This window comes from Lineus longissimus, chromosome 11 (genome assembly GCF_910592395.1).
Source record: "Lineus longissimus chromosome 11, tnLinLong1.2, whole genome shotgun sequence".
NCBI lineage: Eukaryota > Metazoa > Nemertea > Pilidiophora > Heteronemertea > Lineidae > Lineus > Lineus longissimus.
The window spans coordinates 13,014,500-13,033,352 of NC_088318.1; the positions used below are offsets into that span (position 1 = coordinate 13,014,500).

The 18,853-nt window shown below is 39.5% G+C and overlaps 1 protein-coding gene and 1 long non-coding RNA gene across 4 annotated transcripts; one reads left to right on the forward strand and one right to left on the reverse strand.

Annotated features, from left to right (window-relative positions):
- Positions 1–143: 143 nt before the first annotated feature.
- LOC135495405 (engulfment and cell motility protein 1-like) lies at positions 144–15,028 on the reverse strand. Of its 3 annotated transcripts, XM_064784002.1 has the most exons (23): positions 14,502–15,028; positions 13,881–13,921; positions 13,564–13,645; positions 13,128–13,178; positions 12,298–12,467; positions 11,796–11,813; positions 11,496–11,510; positions 10,184–10,283; positions 9,673–9,764; positions 9,187–9,252; positions 8,654–8,738; positions 8,352–8,402; positions 7,324–7,449; positions 6,767–6,892; positions 6,302–6,406; positions 5,970–6,078; positions 5,373–5,509; positions 4,071–4,240; positions 3,845–3,960; positions 3,351–3,452; positions 2,609–2,685; positions 1,960–2,091; positions 144–1,649 (listed from the first exon to the last, which is right to left on the reverse strand). In XM_064784002.1, the coding sequence occupies exons 1-23, from the start codon at positions 14,586–14,588 to the stop codon at positions 1,497–1,499; spliced, it is 2,211 nt and encodes a 736-aa protein (XP_064640072.1). In that variant the 5' UTR covers positions 14,589–15,028; the 3' UTR covers positions 144–1,496. The 3 variants fall into 3 exon arrangements, with proteins under 3 accessions (XP_064640072.1, XP_064640073.1, XP_064640074.1); XM_064784003.1 differs by lacking the exon at positions 11,496–11,510; XM_064784004.1 differs by lacking the exons at positions 11,496–11,510; positions 11,796–11,813.
- Positions 15,029–15,488: 460 nt separating this feature from the next.
- LOC135495952 (uncharacterized) lies at positions 15,489–18,461 on the forward strand. Its single transcript, XR_010448614.1, has 3 exons — positions 15,489–15,824; positions 17,113–17,206; positions 17,493–18,461. It is a non-coding gene; the product is annotated as an uncharacterized LOC135495952 (long non-coding RNA).
- Positions 18,462–18,853: the final 392 nt, after the last annotated feature.

The window sequence follows — 18,853 nt, forward strand, 5'->3', positions numbered from 1 at the left end:
GCCAGGGTCACAGGCCTTGGGCCTAGATCTTCACCTTGCTACTAGTACAGGGCCAGGGTCACAATCAACAGAGCCACCAGTGACATCTTTGTCTGACTGGTAAATGGACAAACATATTGGAGTGAAGAACAGTCAAGAAAATGTTTCGATCCAAAAGTTAAATAATTAGATATCAGGTTATTTATTCCAGGTTTGAATAACATGACATAAACTTATACAAAATGTCTATAAAATGACCAGTGAATACAAGGTTTACAACAATGCTAGATGCAAGTGCATTCATACACATATTAAGTGAAATGAGACCCTCCAGGCCCCCCCCCCCAAATTACTCAAATATAATAAACAACCAACCCTTATAAAGTGATAGATTACCCAACATATGATTGCTAGATAACTAGCATTTAAGAGCTAGATTACCAACACTTTTAAAGTGCTACGTAGATCACCCACATATTGCAAGCAAAGTTGCCTCATTAAACAACGCAAGATACAGAAGCCCTACAGCCGAGGTAATGGGACAATCACTTTTAAAGGGAGCCTATGGGCCCGAGCCACATATGTCAGATTAATTTACACACAAAGACCGCAATAGGAATCTCTCCTACAAGTATGTCACAGAAAATTGAAGCTATTCACGCGTGTATGAGAAATATAATGATTGCTGAATCAAACACAATCCCAGGCCCTCATCAGTAAAAACTAGTCACGTAAAGACTAATACTAGTTGACACCGCAGCTCCTGCCTGTAAGTTCTCCTTTATGTATTCATCTTTTCGAAAGAGACACGACAGAATGGTTCGACCGCCCTACATGTCGGAGATGAATATTTAGAATATAAATGCGAACAATTATATGTAGGTGAGTCTTGATTATTTGCACCAACAGTCAATGCACTGAACCTAATGTACAAACGAACACATAGAAAGCATCCTTCAGTATAAATATCCAAAAATTATTCACTGGAATGATGAAAATGATTATATACAATACTATGGAAGCTGTGAAACTAAAAGGTCTGACATATCAATCGGTTCGTTGTTCGTAAACTTTCTTGCATTGTCTTAAAATCAACTTGGCTCAATTCCGACGGAACGCTGTGTCATATGGTATCGTTAAGATAGAAATAAAACATTCAGACACGATACGCTAACTCAACAATTACGAGATATAACACCCCTGCCATTACAACATAAATTTTGCCTTCATATTTCAAGCCAATGGTTCTTGACAGCCCTGGAGTAGCCAGATTGGCTCGTATTATATTCATTCAATCATTCTTAGACTATTAAAGACAATGAGAAAACCTTTGACTCCTAAAGAACATCCACGATACACACATGGATAGGCCCATATCATGATTACTAAGCGTCTCGTCAACAGCTGTTCTGACAAGCTCACTGCACCAATAGTCCCTCAAGTGATTCCCTAGGGTATTTGAAGCACCATGTAATTATAATCCAAGATACGGCGCATATCAGATCATTTGGAAAATCTCAATAGTTGTAGGCAAAATCGTAATTTGGTGGATCGTCGGGGATTGGTGGTGGGGTTTCTGGTATGGTGATTCCCTCTGTGTCCAGAAGGCGGAGCTTGATTTCCATCCCGAGCAGGATTTCGAGATCTTGTGTTGTTTGGTCGCTCACCATCTGAAGAAAAGATAAGTCAGTTCATAAGATTTGGATGTGGTGTTAACATCACGTACAAACCGAACCGAAACCGAACCTTATTAACGTATGAGAACTTTGCTCAACTTGAAGGCACACAGCAATTAGCGCTCACTTGCACAAAAATGTCTCTAAAATGCTTCTTTTTGGTCCAATTTTGAAATTTCAAAGATCCACAGAGTATGGACAAATATCTTTCCATTCCAGCTATAGGATTTCGCAATGAGGAAAAGGAAATGGTCTGAAATCCTCCTAAATTTGGAAATTTGGCATCCCTGTATAACCAACTCACCTCGTTACCCAATAATGCATTGATGCCATCTGTCCACACACAGTAATCATACTCATTCGGACTGACGAAGTTGAGGGGTTCCCGGTCACCCACATCTGGCATGATGGAGAAGGCCAGCTTCACGAGCGTTGACTAAAAGAGAGAGGGGAAGAGTTTTTATGAAATTGTGTTCACTTCATGGATGGTTATGTCTAAATACAGTAGAACCTCCCTATTAAGGACACCCTCGGGGTTGACAAGTGCTGTCTGTAGTGTTTTGTATAACACCCTGTATATTGAGACCCGTGGTACTTGTGTAGTTAGCGGAACATGAAAATAAAGACTGATAGATTGTTGGATTTAATTCTGTTTTAATCCGTTAATATCAAGTTAATCCTACCGTCACCGGTAGCTAAGACAGTACACTGTCCTTAATAGATGGGCATCCTGATTAGACAGGTCAAAACAGAATGGAAACAACCAATACAGACTCTTATTTCATTTGATGCATCAGCATGGGTTTCAAGCATTTGATATTCCCGGCACAGAACAGCACATGATTGTGTTTGACTTTGAAGGACACTCTAGTCAAGGTCCCTCAAATTTCACAAAATTTGCACAAGAAGTACTGCTTTTTCCTGCAGATGTCCACAAAGACATCTTAGATTACCTTTCCTCGTTTTATTGTTGATGAAATGAGTGGACATTCGCTTCCAACCATGAGACTTTTGATATCGACAACAGATACTGAAAGCAGAAGATAGAAGGGTTAAAAAAATATAAAAATATATACTATGTCGACAAGTTTAGGCCAGTGGAGGTGTGTTTAATCCTCATTACTCGAAAATATCTTAATAACTGAATGGAAAATGATATCATTATGGAAACTTTTTCGAAAGTGCTTTTATTTTATACTGGCTGAGGTCTGTCGCAAGGTCTTTGACGAAATCTTTTCCCTATATCAACAGAAGCACAACTAGAAATTAATGGATGCATCAGCGATTCAATTGCTTTTGTGGCCTTGAAATGTCTTCCTTCACACAGGTAGCTTTTTCATTAAAGGGTATCTCGAAATCGAAATCGAAATGCACATTTTCTAGAAATTGGTGGTTTAATCCCGCCCGTACAGCTCGCTTCAATGCCGATGAAATTGCGCTACGCCGACGACGTTTTCGTTGATGACGTCACAACATGAATATTTTCGCGGTCGCGGTGGTTTACATTCAGCGATATTATAATAAATCTAATCAAAAATGGAAAATTTGAGCTTTACATTTATGATCAACAATTAAAAACGGACGTATTTCCGCAAAGTTGTAAATCACATCATAGTATCACTTTAATGTCCATTGGAAGTGTTGTGTTTTTCTCAACATTTTTTTCCCACATCTACAGAGTGTGAATAAACTTACACTTATTTGGCAACAGATCGATTGTTGGCTGAGCATTTTCGTCACAGTCGCCGAAGTGGAAGACCTTGTGAGTTGGTGAGAGACGGCAGTAGATATGTTTATCTGAAATAAGGATTGGAATAGACATAGGGCAAGTTGGTCAATTATTGGCTAAGGGCTCTCATCGCAGTTGCTACAGCGAGTGGGTGACAAATGGCAGTAAGCCCAGACATGTTGATCAGAAACATAAAATAGCCGAACTGGCTTTGGTGAGTTCAAAATTCCGAGAGTGCTCTATGATTAACTCTAAGATTCCACTTAAAAGACCTCTGAGAGTTTACAAGTACATACTGGTACATGACCCATTTATCTTTGACACAGTACTACATACCATACAAATGATATCTCTACAGCACATTCTAGAACACCTTGGTTAAAATGGTGTGCACATACATGTATTTTTTTCTGTGTATTTTGCAGTGCACCTCGTTTTCCAGCATAATGTTATTGCATACCTTTTACTCTCTTGCCGTTGTTATATTTCTGAAATAACGTTCCCTCAACAAGGTAGTTCAGTCTTTGTTCTTTGATCAGTTCGAGAATCTCAGGTTTGATTTGTTCTCTGAGTTCACTGCAATGCAAGAAGATATGGATTTAGAATCGCTTCGTTCAATCCAGCTGCAATAAATGGCATCCTAATTTTCTTCCACTGAATCGCTGAAGAAGAGACTCCAGACTTACACAATAGGTTTGGCCTGCGACTCCCACTCCTCCTTATTCACTCGTTCCTGCTGCCACATGTTAGTGATCTCCGCATACGTCAACTGATTCAGCTTGTTTTTGAACTGGTCGAACGTCTGTGGCAACGATTCTAATGCTCGGGTGATCTGTTCTTTTACAACGCTCAGAACCTAGAAACGAGATAAAGTACAGATGTCTACTGCCTGACAAGCTGCCCAAACCAAATCAGAGACAAGTGGCAATGATTTGATGATAGGGAAAAAGTCTGTGATATTTCTGCTTTTGACACTCAAACCAGACACTCGAGATTGGACATCCGATCTTAGAAAATAGAAGAACACAGAAAACTTCCATATGAATATGTCAGCCTTGATAGAACTGCCCTGATACTGTACATGTACTTGCAAAACTATACCAGCCCTCAAAAAATGCTTAGTTTTGGTTCAATTTCAAATATTCAAAGTTCTGCACAGAGCTGAGGCTGAGAGCTTTACATTACTACAGTGCAATTAAAACCCTTTTAAAAGGAGAAAAAATAGAAATCCTCCAAAAATCCAAAATGTCACATCCCTGGGAGAATAAGAACAAAGTAAAGTATGTCCATAGTGACAATGATAACTTCTATTATTGGAAAGGTTCTTATGTTGTTCAAATGTGTTGGGTATTGATCCCGATGCCTGGTTGAGATATGAAACTCTCGATTTATACAGTGCATACTCAACCTACCAGGATGAATGAATATGCATGAATAGAAATATGATCACTATTTCATCCTGCTACATGTATCCTGTCAGTGAGGTCATGTTTTTTCAAAATGCAAATCTCAAAGAGACGTCTGCTCTCATGTCTTTCCCATGTCTATTCTCATGTGATCTATACAAGAACAATAGGTCTCATGGTACTTAGTAATACATGTCTTAGAACATGTAATCCAAAATTATCACTACATTTCCTTGTCTAAATCTATAAGTTAACGGTATCACTCCCTAACTGACCTACTGTCCTAGATTAAGTTTTCTTGTGTTTGTTTGTGTTGTTGTGCAATTATTAGTACAAAATGGACACAACTTGAAACTTTTGACTGGTGGTTTTAGAAATAAACACACTTTGGACTATCAAGGTTAATATTTGATTAAGTAGTCACGTCATGAATTCATATGAATATCTTAACCCTTTTTAAACGGACCACCACCATCAAGATGGTGCGTGACTTATAAAAATTATGTGTGTTATTTTCACTGAAACAACCACCGATGTAACAAACTGCGTAAGCCTTTAAAGAATTATTCGAATTCAATTTACCTTGTGGAAATCCTCCCATGCGGCTTTCATCTCCTTCCATGTTTTGTTGAGTAAGGCAATACAGAGGCAGTAGAATTCCTCAAATGGTTTCTCGTTGGTGAAGAACATGGGATAGTATGTCTGGCCTTCCTCATGTGCTAGAGAAGGAAGGAAGAAAGTATTTAATAATGATACCATTGAGTTCTTATGTGTCGTTGGAGTCTGGTTTTGACACCCAGTTTGATATTCTGGTACCACAAAATGTCAGAGCAGCTAGAAAACCATGTATTAATATACCTCTGCCTTCAATTCAAAATATTTCAAGAAGACAAATACTTTCAAAGCCTGTACTGGGTCAAGTGCTAACCCCTAGACAGGTTAAAACTATTTCTGCCCTCATAGCGTGTATAATGCACATGCTTTTATAAAGCATATAAAGATCAGAGTAAGTGCCCAGCCAAAAGCAAAGAACAGAACAGCAAGGTGGGGAAAACGACAAGTAAGTTTTCAAAATGAAAATCCTTTACCTGTAGCTTTTTTAAAATGTAATTAGGACAACTCAGTACATTTAGGTTCAAGTCACATCGGGAACAAAGCCTTAACAGTTTCCATACGTACGTGGTTCTCCAACTTTCAATATCTCACACAGCATCTTTGTAAGCTCAACACTCGCTCGGGCAAAGGGGCAATCGTGCTCATCCAGACGACAAGAATTTTCCAGCACAACCTGAAATATTTTGGCAATTATGGGTAAAATAGAAAGTGTCTGCCGACTCACCAACCAGACCTGAATGTGACGAAAAACATTTGCTCTGCAGTTTCAAGCAATGTCATGACGATAACTCTTGCTCATGCATAACTACACAATGCTTGACGACGAAAATTCAGTTACAGATCAGAAGGTCATTTAACACGAAAATGACCAAAGAGAAGATGGATCAAGAATATACCTTTGTATAATTCTCCGCATGATTCCTGGCAAAGAAGACCATAACATCTAGCGCAAGGATTCCCGGTGGTGTCTCCATAAAATCCTGTGCTGGATTAGCGTGGTTCTGTAATGAAGAGCAATGGCTAAAATGTCACCAGCGTCATGGATTTGACTAGTTCTCAAGGGAATGTCAACCAGCCATGTGACCAATCTGTAATCAATTTAATCAATCTGTGACCAATGTAGCCATTCTGAAACCAATGTTACCAATCTGTAATCAATGTAATCAATCTGTTAACAAAGAAGCCACTCAAAACAAATTGAACCTACTTACATGTTTACTTGCTGTGATCCAACCTACAGTGAAGAATCAATGATGGCCTATCATAGAATCTATAATGGGAGATCTGATGCTTGAGACAACCATCATAGAATCTCAATTCTTACTTTTATGACAGACCCTTTGCCTGTGCAATTGACCTACCTTAAATCCAAGCTTTTTATAATCCAAAGCAAAGTTGCTCTGTTTCTTTTGGTTGATGGTGGCTCCAATTGGAATGTCAGAGTCAAACGCTATCATCCGAAGGTCCATGATCTCTTTCATTGTATTCTAAACGAATCAGAAAAGAACGCATTACATCTATGTAGCAACTTTGGAACCCATTACAGGGGGACGTATCTAAAGAGTCTCCTCCTTACAATGCCAAAAAGGACACCTGTCACAAAACGAGTTTTGAATGGCCCAGTAAAAACCAAAGGCAGGAATAACATTTTTTATTCAAAAATTTCAGGACACCAGATGGTTATGCAGTACTCAATATTATTTTTGCCAATGAAAAGCCTCACCATTTAGTATTTACAAGATGTTTTGTATCAATCAATCTAAATCAGACCATGTCGAGGTCCACTTCAGAAGATTGGGAATCCAATGGGCACACACAAAAAAGGTTAAAAAATGCACTGGTACACTCAAAATCATGTAATTGATCAATAACATTTTATTGCAGAGCAACTCATTTCCGCCTTATCGCTGAATCATACCTGATCACTCTGTTCAATACTGGTGTGCATTCTTTCCTCCAGCTGATTGAAGAGCAGACTCTGAAGGACATACAGCTGATGTGCCATCTCGTTGCCAAGGGACTGAGCTCCAGTTCTGATGACATTCTGCCAATACAAATCAGAATAGATCAAACACTTACAGAGAAATAGTTTACTAATGAAACAGGAGAACAAATACAAGAGAAAATCCGCCCGCTTCTTTAACAGCAGTGTCACTGTGGTCAATGGGTTTGCAAGTCATTCACTACGCATGCATGACCAATGTAAGGCATGCAACACTACAATTTGAATGAGTGAGCAAGAACATGCCAAGAAATTGTGAAAATCTAACTCTACTACATGTAGCATACGTTTCATTATTCCATTATTTCATAAAATGCAGATAGTCTGTGTATTCTTTTCAGTTCACAAAAATCTCTATTCCCAACAGCAATTACTTTCCATCATGTCCATCATGCCAAACTTTTTTACAAGGTACATTAAATGAATAATCCTATTTTAACCCTTGGTGAGCCATATTGGTCTTGCAAAAGTAATAGTGATCCAGTTCTTGACCATGCCATTCCCCTGTGCAGTGTTTGCTTCAAAAGGACAATCTGCAATATTTCTCACCGAGCTGGTTTGCTCCTCCTGGGACCGAATAATGTCCAACAGATCAAAGGTGTACTAGCATTTGAAATCAAATGGGAGCAAAGGATAGTTATTTTTAAATATAACAAGAATACAAGTACTCAGAACAATCGGCCCCTTTCTTGATTGATTAGCAGTACGTGTTATGACACGCTGTACGTGTTATGACACACTGTACGTGTTATGACACGCTGTACGTGTTATGACATGCTGTACGTGTTATGATGAGTCAGGAATTTTACATGTAGTTCCTTTAAGCCATGCCGGTTCATCAAGAAATACAATCATGGGTTCTCCTCAGGATCGAACCTTGGTCCTATTCACATGATAGCCAGCAGTGATCATCACCAGGCTATGAGGCTCCTATGCATACTCACACTTCTAATGACATCTCTGATAGTTCTTGACTGTAAGGCTTCAGCAATTTTCTGAAATGAAACAAGAGGAAATTTGACTCACTATGTAAGGTCAGTCAGACTCAATGAAATTTTAGATTGAGATCTGGGGAACATATTGTGGGTTCCCTAGTAAAACCTTGATATATAGTAATATGACGTAGCAGCCAGGACAACAACACAAGTAGTATCATCAGCAATAACTGGTCACACTAGCGTCTGTCCCCAGCAAGCAGATCACACGTTGTACCAGTCGCGGAGACTTGCATCTTTTTAGAACTCACCTTTCTGTTTTCAGGTTCAGCGCGTTGGAACATGGCATTGATCAGTGCGATGGTGCCTTTCTGGATCTGAATCTGCGAGTTTGAGCTGGAAACAATTCAAAACAGGAGTCAGACATTAAAGACGTAAAAGGGGAGGTTTTTTACTGAAGATATTCAACTGAAATCAGATACGGAAAGAGGGTCAAGTCCCGAGAAAAATGGCACGCTGCTTTTTTGTGACTTCACACAGAAAATGCAGCCATCTAACAAAGGTTTTCTTTCACATTAAACTTCATAATACGAAGTACCTTTAAACTCTCACTTTGTAAAAATCAGACCCATGAATCAGAACTGCTTTGAACTCGTTCATGAGCATTTGAAACCAGATGCAAAATCTGGAATTCGGTGCGAACTTCTGTAGATCTTGGCACTATGGCACTATTTTTCAAGTTTTCAAAGACCAACTGCACTGAATGCCGGTAGCATTCATGTCTATTCTTTAAACAAAAATAATACTTCGGACATACCGGTACTGAACTACATGTAATACCTACCTGAGATGGTGAGTAAGTTTTTGCACCGTCACTTCTTTCTGAACGATTGCATAATTTGTCATACTGCTATAGAAAAACAATAGGAATTGGTGTCATTTAACTTAGTTTAGAATAACTGCAGACAAAGTTCAAATTGAAAAATCAAGACAAGATCAACGCAAATGTGGGTGGTCCCCACTCTGCCTTACTCTGGAATTGATGTCACATCACCCATTCATTACTGTAAACAGTTCAGGAAAACTGACAAGTTACATTTCCATACTTCTCATTTAGGAAAACTGACACAGATCTCGACAATTTTACCCACTGAAAGTTGTCAATGTCATCACTGGGGAAGCCCTCTAAATATGTGGCTCTGCATGAATGTGCGCAAACTGTGAAATTTGAGGACTGAGTATCCCTGCGACAACTTTGATTCTTGACCGTTGCAGTGGTGGAGTGGCAAACCATTCTCGTGAAAAATCTAAATACATGTAAACTCAATACCTGTGAAGCACGATGGACTCTAGGATTTCTAAAGAAGACTGCAGGGCCACCGCATCCACACCAACTTTGTGATTGCTTACGAGGTTGGAGACCTGAAAGCACAAGAATTACCAGTATCCGAATCATGGCTAGATGAACTGACTTTACCTGCCACTAGGGGCCAAGTCGGTTTATTTGCCAAGTGACTCCAACTTTGGCCTGAGGTAGAGCACCAGTGACTCAAATGACCAATGACTGCTAAGTCCATTGATGATGATCTCGGAGTCTGACACAAGAATCGCGCACTGGACACCAACAAGGATCAGATCATATGAACAGGCAATGAATTCATTTTTAAAAGGTTTGGAGGTTCACGGATAGTATGATTTCAGCTTTACAAAACAATTCTTATCATGACCAAACATCCTCACTAAATTCAGTTTGGGATGAAACTTCTTTCAATAGACAGTAGTAGTATGAATTGAGATATTATCCAGCTTAGGAGAAATGGGAGAAATCATAGCCAACTCACCACTTCGATGAATTTCTTTTCGAGAACGTCCCATGAGATAGTCCCATGATCCATCAGCTCTACAAATGACTTGAGCAAGTATGCAAGGATCTCACGAGTGCTGGAGGTAGAAGAAATTCAGTCAATTCTGTTGTCGATTCAATTGAAAAATTTGAAGTTTTAAAAAAGGGTTTTGGCACATGTTGTAATATCTGAAAAGTAATGGTGTGATTTGAGAGCAAGCATGGGGTTTAATAACTTAAATACAGCATATTTGTGTGAACGACTTTTAAGTCGCCTTGATCGATAAGGGGGTTGATTTCTACATGTACATTTCACATAAGTCGAAGATTCGTAACATAAAGTGCAAGGGTTTATAATCGCAGGTAAGCAAGGTGTGATCACAAAAGAGCAGAGTGTTAGTGCTGGAGTGTTAGGAATTAAGTCAACATGTATTATAGGATTTGCTACTAAACAAGAGGCAATCACATCAAACTGAAATTAGGAATTTCACTTGTTGCATCAAACCTGCAGATTAATGAATACCAGCAGCAACCTGCAGCTCAATGATATTGAAATTGTTTCAGATTTAAGAGGAATATTCAACGTTCTACAATCCCGCCAACACATAAACCAGAGGTTAATTAAAACAGTGCCGAGACATTTTGAGATGAGGAAGTTTTGACTGCTAACTAAATAAAGTGCCATGTAAAACAGGCTAAGTTACCTAGCCACCGCATCCCATCCTAACGGGTAGAAAATTGGTGCCTCTTCAGAAACTACCACCAAAAAATGAGAATTGGTGAAACTATGCGACACGACACCACAAAATGTGTCACTTTGCACACGTGATGATTTCGAGCTACAGGCCCAAAGAATGCATTGTGCACCAAAATTTCCCAACATTTAAAATATTTTTATTCAATAAAAATAGATAATAATAAATCTTGTCTTTAGCAATCATAATTTAATATTAATACAGCAAACATATACTTTATAGTTATACTGACTAAAGTTTCAAATTGGTTCATATTGGCTTTTTATGTTGATGCCTCACTTTCAGGTCAACATTTCTCAAAAAAAACGGAGACAAAGATGGCTTGCGACCCAATTATGATTTGTCATAACTCTGTCAATATTTAAGCTTTAATAAGCTTAGATTCTAAGTATTTTGCTGATATGTGTAACTCACTTCCCCAAATTCGCTCAAGTGACTCATTTTGTGGTGTTTGGTCACAAACATATTGGTCATCAAAGAAACTGGATTTACACCTAGAGAAAGGAGGAAGACGAAGAATACATTGGGTGAAGGATGAAGAACACAAGCACTTACATTTGATTCTTCCAACTGAAAATGGACAACAATCACATTGAAAATCCTTTGAACTTTTATTCAGAACTATTAAAAGTAAGTAGATTGGAACAGCTCTGCTTCATTATTGTAATAATCACTGTAATTTTTACTTATTTCAAAATATCCCTTCGTTTTTTGATGGGGACACAAAGACATGAAAGATTAGATGTAAACTTCTTAGATTAGGAATGTCAAAATGTCTAACGATATTTAGATAAGAAAACTGGGAACTGTGCGAGTTATGTGGTGTCTTGAAGCAATTTGAAATTCAATACATACTTGGGTGATTTTGGAGAGCTGAAATTAAAATAGACACTCCAGTTTTAAAAGACATGCATTGGGAGAGAAAGCTGAAGTTGAAATGCAATCATTCAGACCAGATAACATCACTTGAAATAACAGAATGCTTAATTTGATGTGATCCATATATACCACTATGTCTCACAATCCAAAAAGCATTCTATTGGATTAACTATTACCATTCCCCGCTGTTTGGAACCTTTCAAACATATATGATTAGAATGTTGCAGCAACATAACTTTTCTCTTCAAATCAATTGTAAGCAGAATATATCAGTCTCAGGTGGACGGAAACATTCACCAATGTTTATGAACAGTTACTGACACATGGACAGTGCTGTCATACCACAATCCCTCCAGCATGTGACCTTCAAGAAATATGAAAAGTCTCATCCGTGATGTCATATGATGACATTCCAAATCAACATCATTAGCCTAACATCACTTTTGTCACCAAACATTTCAAAATTCGGACTACTTACTATCCTTCACTGTTAACCATCTTAACGATAAGCTGGAGACCATTAATAAGGATGAACTCAGAGGCAAATGTCGGATCACCAGAAAGTTTGGTGAGTTTCCCAAGCACCGAGGGGAGCTCTTCATGTGCACCGTCCATCAACTTCTCATAAATCTCCTCGGCGGTTTTACTCTGAAAAAAGTACAGTGGAACCTCCCTTAGCGGACACCTCTCTATTAAGGACAACCTCTCTATTAAGGACACTAGTTTCAGTCCCAAAATGGTGGTTTCGATTCAATTTGACCTCTCTTATCAGGACACCTCCCTATTAAGGACAGCACTTGTCAATCCCGAGGGTGTCCTTAATAGAGAGGTTCTACTGTATGTGAATGTACAGCAGAATCCCTCTTTGTCTGTGACAACTAGGTATCTGACAATGCTGTCTTCAACACAGAATACAAAAGCAGCTGCTCTCAAAAGCATTTGCTCAGCATGTGGCACTCTCTCTTACAATGTCAATGACATATACTCAAAGACCACAGAATTTTGTATTTTCAGCAGCTACGTGTTACAAAACACTAAAAATACAAAAGAGACACAATCCAGAGCAAATTGACACTTTCGTTTAACAATAAACACAAACTGTACGTCCATGTAATTTGATTATAATCTGTTATTGAAGTACATGTAATAGACCTTGATATAGCTTGTCCTTCTGGGAGCAGGTAATGTTTCAAAGCACCTTTATTTTTTTCAATTTGGAGTCACAATAATACTGTAAAAATTGAGACAAAACTATAACTCTTCCTTATTTACACTTTCCTCTATATCTTAATAAACCTTTCTACTTACTGGTGATGACGCTAGACGTAGGACATGGCCATTCTTGATTTCTACACGATTCTGAAATCAAACAAACTTTTTGTTAATAATATGAACAATTTTCGAAATATCACCTACGAAAAGAATAGTACTTTCTTTGATTTTGACATCAAATACTTTCTTAACAAGTACATAGCAGACAGCTGAAGACTGGAATAGGCCTATTCCTCTCCTCTGCAAAAATAACAATATTGTCCAACGAATCTACCACGGTATGCCAAGAAATCAGACTCTAATATAGCTTGAAATAATCTGACCGGGGACGGACGATGATACATTAACTTTACATGTCAGGTCAGTTTTCAAAAAGATCCCTTTGTTTGTTGGTGTTGTCCGGAGATTTGCAATTTACTATACAAGCTATCAGCTCCCTTTTTACCATTTCCAGCTCCTTTTTTGGACTTACCCGTTCAGTGATGTAAGTTGTTTTGTGCTGCCCATCTCCATCAGTTTTGAGAGCAAAATTCTGAGTGTTATCTAATGCCAACCTGGGTTAGAACAGAAAACAGTTGCAACAGTCATTTAGAACAGTTGGTGTCGCAAAGCTTAGGGGGGTGATGAGGGTCTTTAGAGTCAGCTGCATTCAGCAGCTGATTATCATGTATTGGCAAGACCATAAATTTGAATTTCCCTAGATAAGATTATTGAACATTTGTGTCCAAGAACAAACTAGTTCAATGGGGATTTGTGGCAACAGTGAGAGTATCAGTCACCCATACTTACAAGTCACATAAATCTTTCACCACAGCTGCAAGTGGACGTTGCTAAAAGACAAAAATATATCAGTCACAGTACATCCGTTATTCAAGTCAGAGAAAATGGCTAAATCAGTACATAATCAAGTCTGAAAGAGAGGCTAAATAGTTAGCTGCCGACATAGTGTGCAACATCATTGTGGCAAACTATGCCAATGAAAAAATGATGAGAACGGGCTAGGCAATGGACGAAGACACAGGAAGGCTCTCTCTCACTCGAACTCAACACTGTCAATTGTCAATCTCATTCTCAATCGACCTTTTCGAAAAAGTTTGTTTTGGCGCCTACCAGTCAATGAGTCATGCGTTTTACCTGTGGAAGAAACGGTGGCTAAAATTTACAATCCCCGATCGGAAATGACGTAGATTGATCGATTCAACTATGAATACATTGAACAGTGGCGCCTCTTTAGTCAACCGATCACCTTTTTTTGGGCCGTGAACGGGGATTGTAAACTCGTTTCGAAACGGTCACCGTTGCTTATGCTATTGGTATTGTCCAAAGTCGGCTTAGGCTTCTAACGTGTTCCGAGTGTGTGCATTTGTTTTGCTGTCGAAAAGGCCCGACGACCTTGTGTGGTAATCTCACCTGATCCAGTTCCAGAAACTGGGTTTCATGACCGTCCACAAGGACAGCCACTTTCCTGATGTGCTCCTGTACTTGATTTATAGGCATGTTGATCTTCAGGTTTCACTATAACATGTATGATGGAAGAACCACAGCCCTTGGGATGGCAGTGCAACTGGCAGTGCCACTGGCAGTGCAGAGGGTTAATCTGAACCCGGAAGTAAACAAGATAATGATAAGATGAGGATGACAGCAAAAAAATAACCAACGTTTTTGCCTGGTTATAAGACAAACGGATCTAATGTGAGTCTGTCAAAGTCATAAAATGCTGCCAAAGGGTATAACCCAGCAACTCAACACCAATTCAGCCTCAGAAATCGACTGAAAGAGACGAAATATCACCAAACAGTGCTCCGTCAAGTCCGTCAGACGGCTAACCCGGCTAAGGTGGTATCAGGTCGTTTCGCTCCCTGTCCTTTTCGCCCGCAGTCGTTTCTCCAAGCGTCGTCAATGGTGATCATCATTACCAAGCCGTTCTCGCTCGACCAACTGTCTCTGCCACAGTTGGCTCGGCTCGCCTAATGGTGGACGGGGCTCGTGAAACGGCTTTTTTCCTTTAATTTTGCCAGAATACGATCCATTCATAAGACTAAAAACAAATCCAAAAAAGGGTTTTCATTGTCAGAGCGACGCCGTGGAAGGTCACATGCCTGAGATAATAGATTCATGCGAGAAACATGCATAAATGCACAAATCATGTTTGAAGTGAGGGGAAATGACGCCGTGATCAGTCGTGCTGTCACCTGATCACGGATCACGGCAACACTGGGCGCCCATGACTGCGCCATTCAGTGTTAAAATCTAAATCTTTATTACGCATCTGTTTGACACAAATACACTTCACAGTGTTATGAAAAAAACTAACACGACATCCTTAAAATATTTTTTTATCAAAACATAACAAGAGGGCTTTTCAATCCATGTTAGAAGCAGCGCACTATACACACTGCATCGGTGTGTGGACAATCAAACTGTGGCAGAGGGACTATGAGAATTTCAGCGGGTGCATGTAAAATTCGACAGACGGACCGAAGTCCGGTAGATTGCGACGAATGCTAACGAAAGATCAGTGACCTGCCAAAGATCACACAGCATATTACCAAACGATTCCTTCTTTGTAGATTTGACAACCGTGGAAAGCACATCTACTTTGCGGACACGTGTACTTTCCCTACTTTTCAGTACCAGGGAGCGAAACGACTTCGATTTGGAGCGAAAGGACTGGGGGCTAAATTCGGCTAAGATACATCCGGGCATTTTCAACATGGCTGCCTCCATGTCAAGGTGAACCGGCGGGAATTTTTACTTTTGTGATGTTATAAACACTTATTTCAGGGACTTTTCTGGATATGCTTTGCAATGAACAATCATAAGATCCCAGAGTAGTCAATAGATCTGTTGGAGCATCTAGGCATCACATTTTTAGCTCACCTCTTAGCAGAGGTGAGCTTATCCCATACCGTGGCGTCCGTCGTCCGTCGTCGTCGTCGTCGTCGTCGTCGTCCGTCGTCCGTTAGCAGGGCACGTTTCGTAACTGTTAGAGCTATTGAGTTGAAACTTGGTACACATGTACCCTTATGTAATGACACCTTGGAGACCAAGTTTCGGTCCGATTTGTTTCATGGTTTGGCCACCAGGGGGCCAAACGTTAAAAGTGAAAATATGCAATATCTCCCTTAATAGTAGTCGGGAAATTTTGAAAAAAATATGGTAGGTACTTCTAGCAAAGGTGCATCATATATCCTCCGGGTTTTTGATTTGACCTCCTTTTCAAGGTCACAGAGGTCAAATGGTGTAAATTGGCCATTAGGATGTAACGATGGCACATTTCTAAACTGCAATGACTATTGATACCAAATTTGGTACACATTTACCCATTAGTCAGGTGATCTCAGGGACCAAAGTTTGGTCCAATATGATTCACCACTTGACCACCAGGGGGCAAAATCCAAAAACCTTAAAAATGTGATTATTCCTTAACTTCTTGCCCGATTGCCACCAATTTGATATCATGGGTACATCTAACCACCATACAGTTTATGTCACACAGGTTTTTAATTTGACCTTCTTGTCAAGGTCACAGAGGTCAAATGGCGTAAATTCGCCGTCAGGCCGTAACTATGGCACGTTTCTAAACTGCAATGACTATTGATCACAAATTAAGTACACATGTACCCCTTGGTCAGGTGATCTCAGGTACCGAAGTTTGGTGCGATCTGATTTGCCGTTTGGCCTCCAGGGAGGGGGCCAAATCCTAAATTCTTCAAAATGCCATTATTCCTAGTAATGACTTGCCCGATTGGCACCAATTTTATATCATAGGTACATCTAATTCTAACAACCATTCAATGTGTCACCCGGGTCTTCTTTGATTTGACCTACTTTTCAAGGTCACAGAGGTCGAATGTACTGTAAATTGGCCATTTTGGGGAAATTGTAATTGCTTGGACCTACATCAAACCTAACACTACATGACACAATATCATGCTCTTTATCCATCTTTCCTCCACATGAGGTGAGCGCAATGGCCCTGGCCATTTCATTCAAAATATTTTGGATTTATTCATTTCAGGTTGCTCTCTCCTGGTAACTGGACTCATCTTATGAAAATATCCAGAATGACACAACAGATATTGCAGCGAAAAGTCTATCAAATTCAAATAAAGGTGAGAGCATTTTATCTGACAATCTGTATCAATCATCAATCATGTATTTTTGGTTTTGTCTGGTTAGTGGTAGTAGTCATTCAGTCAAAAGACGAGAATGTAACAAAGCAGAGGATGGACCAACATGAGTTGAAAACATAGTGCCGTAGTGGAACAAGAAATTGTATAGAAACGGCCCATTTGGGACCACCTTTCGGTGACTTCATGTATCACTATCAAACTGAAATACTTGGTTGCTGCCAATTATAGATTGGTCATTTCTAATCCATTTTGATACTTTTTCCAGGTCCAGCCTATCCACAGAACAAGCCTATCTACTGTCTGCAGAGGTCCAATCATGTTTGGAAGATATCATATGACCAGTCGTCAGTCTTTCGACATTCAACTCCGTCATATCGTCTCGAGAGTTTCAAAGAAAAAATTCACAGCTCAGAACAAAAAAGACGGTATCCCTACGGACTATATACTAGTATACAACGCTAGCCTAACAAGTAATATGTATTACTGCAACATAATTTTACACGTTATTGCCAGCTTAGCTATATTACTCATAGTAAAAAATTCATATGAATACTACCAAATAAAGAAGAAGTTCAACATTTTCGAACCACCTTTGTTAACCTGGATTCTTTCAGGTGTTGTGGCCATGATATTTTTATTCTGTTGCCGTGGGCTTGCTAGAAGGATGCTGCTTCGTATATACTACAATGAGACGTCTGACACTTTCCGAGCTGTCTGTATAAGTGGTAATAGCATCACTCGTAAAGTAATCGAATTCACACCGCAGGATGTGCTGCAGAAAGACATTACAGGATACATGAAACATTTCTTTGGAAATCTGATGATTTACGGCCGAGCATACACAGTTGAGGACCGGGATTTCCGAAGTCCGCATTATTATAATCATATGATGCAATGGGAGAAGCCAAAGACTGTAGAGTTTGATGATCATATTGACAGTATCTTCAGAAATAGACCACCGAAAGATCGGATGTGATTTTTAAAATTTGGCACCAGTTTGGTACTTGTAGCATAGTTCTGGACTGGAATTTCAAGACTTTTACATGTACATTTATACACTCCAATCCAGAATATGGATGCATGTGAAAATTGGACTGTTTTTGGCACCCAATTAATTACGGAGGTCATGTTTATAGATGGTGTAACTTCCTGGTGAAAACAAACGGGCAAAACACAAGCTCGGCTGCAACTAATGTGTACATGTATTGTTTCGTGAAACACATTTAAGAATAAAATTTGTCAACATGACCCAAAGTCTTTCTAAATTTTTTAAAAGTTCTTTTGCCACAAGTGTTGCTCTGATGGCGTTTGCTGACCTACAGTACAGGATTTTTCAGATTTCAGAATCTGATCATCCATCTTGACCCCGCAATGTTTTGAGATCGCCAAGTGGTGACGCAAACGCATGAGAGTCTGGATGCTGATCATCAAGAGTTGGACAGTTGGAGTCCCATGTTTTGTTCAAGATGGCAACAGAGTGAGCCAAGATACTCTCCAAATGGGTGGCGTCCACAACGGAGTATTGCAAACAGGTCCACTTAACATTCCCCACATCCTCAAGAGCTTGGTCACAACCTTCCGATGGAGGGACAAACAAAGCAACAGAACATCGGCATTTATGTTTCT

Bases quoted from the DNA above. Each gene is read 5' to 3' on its own strand.
- LOC135495405 (XM_064784002.1), bottom strand. From the start codon at position 14,588: ATGCCTATAAATCAAGTACAGGAGCACATCAGGAAAGTGGCTGTCCTT. The intron at 9,765-10,183 runs GTGAGTTGGCTA...TTGTGCTTTCAG, and splicing joins AAAAGAAATTCATCGAAGTG to GTCTCCAACCTCGTAAGCAA. The intron at 7,450-8,351 runs GTGAGTATGCAT...TTGTATTGGCAG, and splicing joins TCAGAGATGTCATTAGAAGT to AATGTCATCAGAACTGGAGC.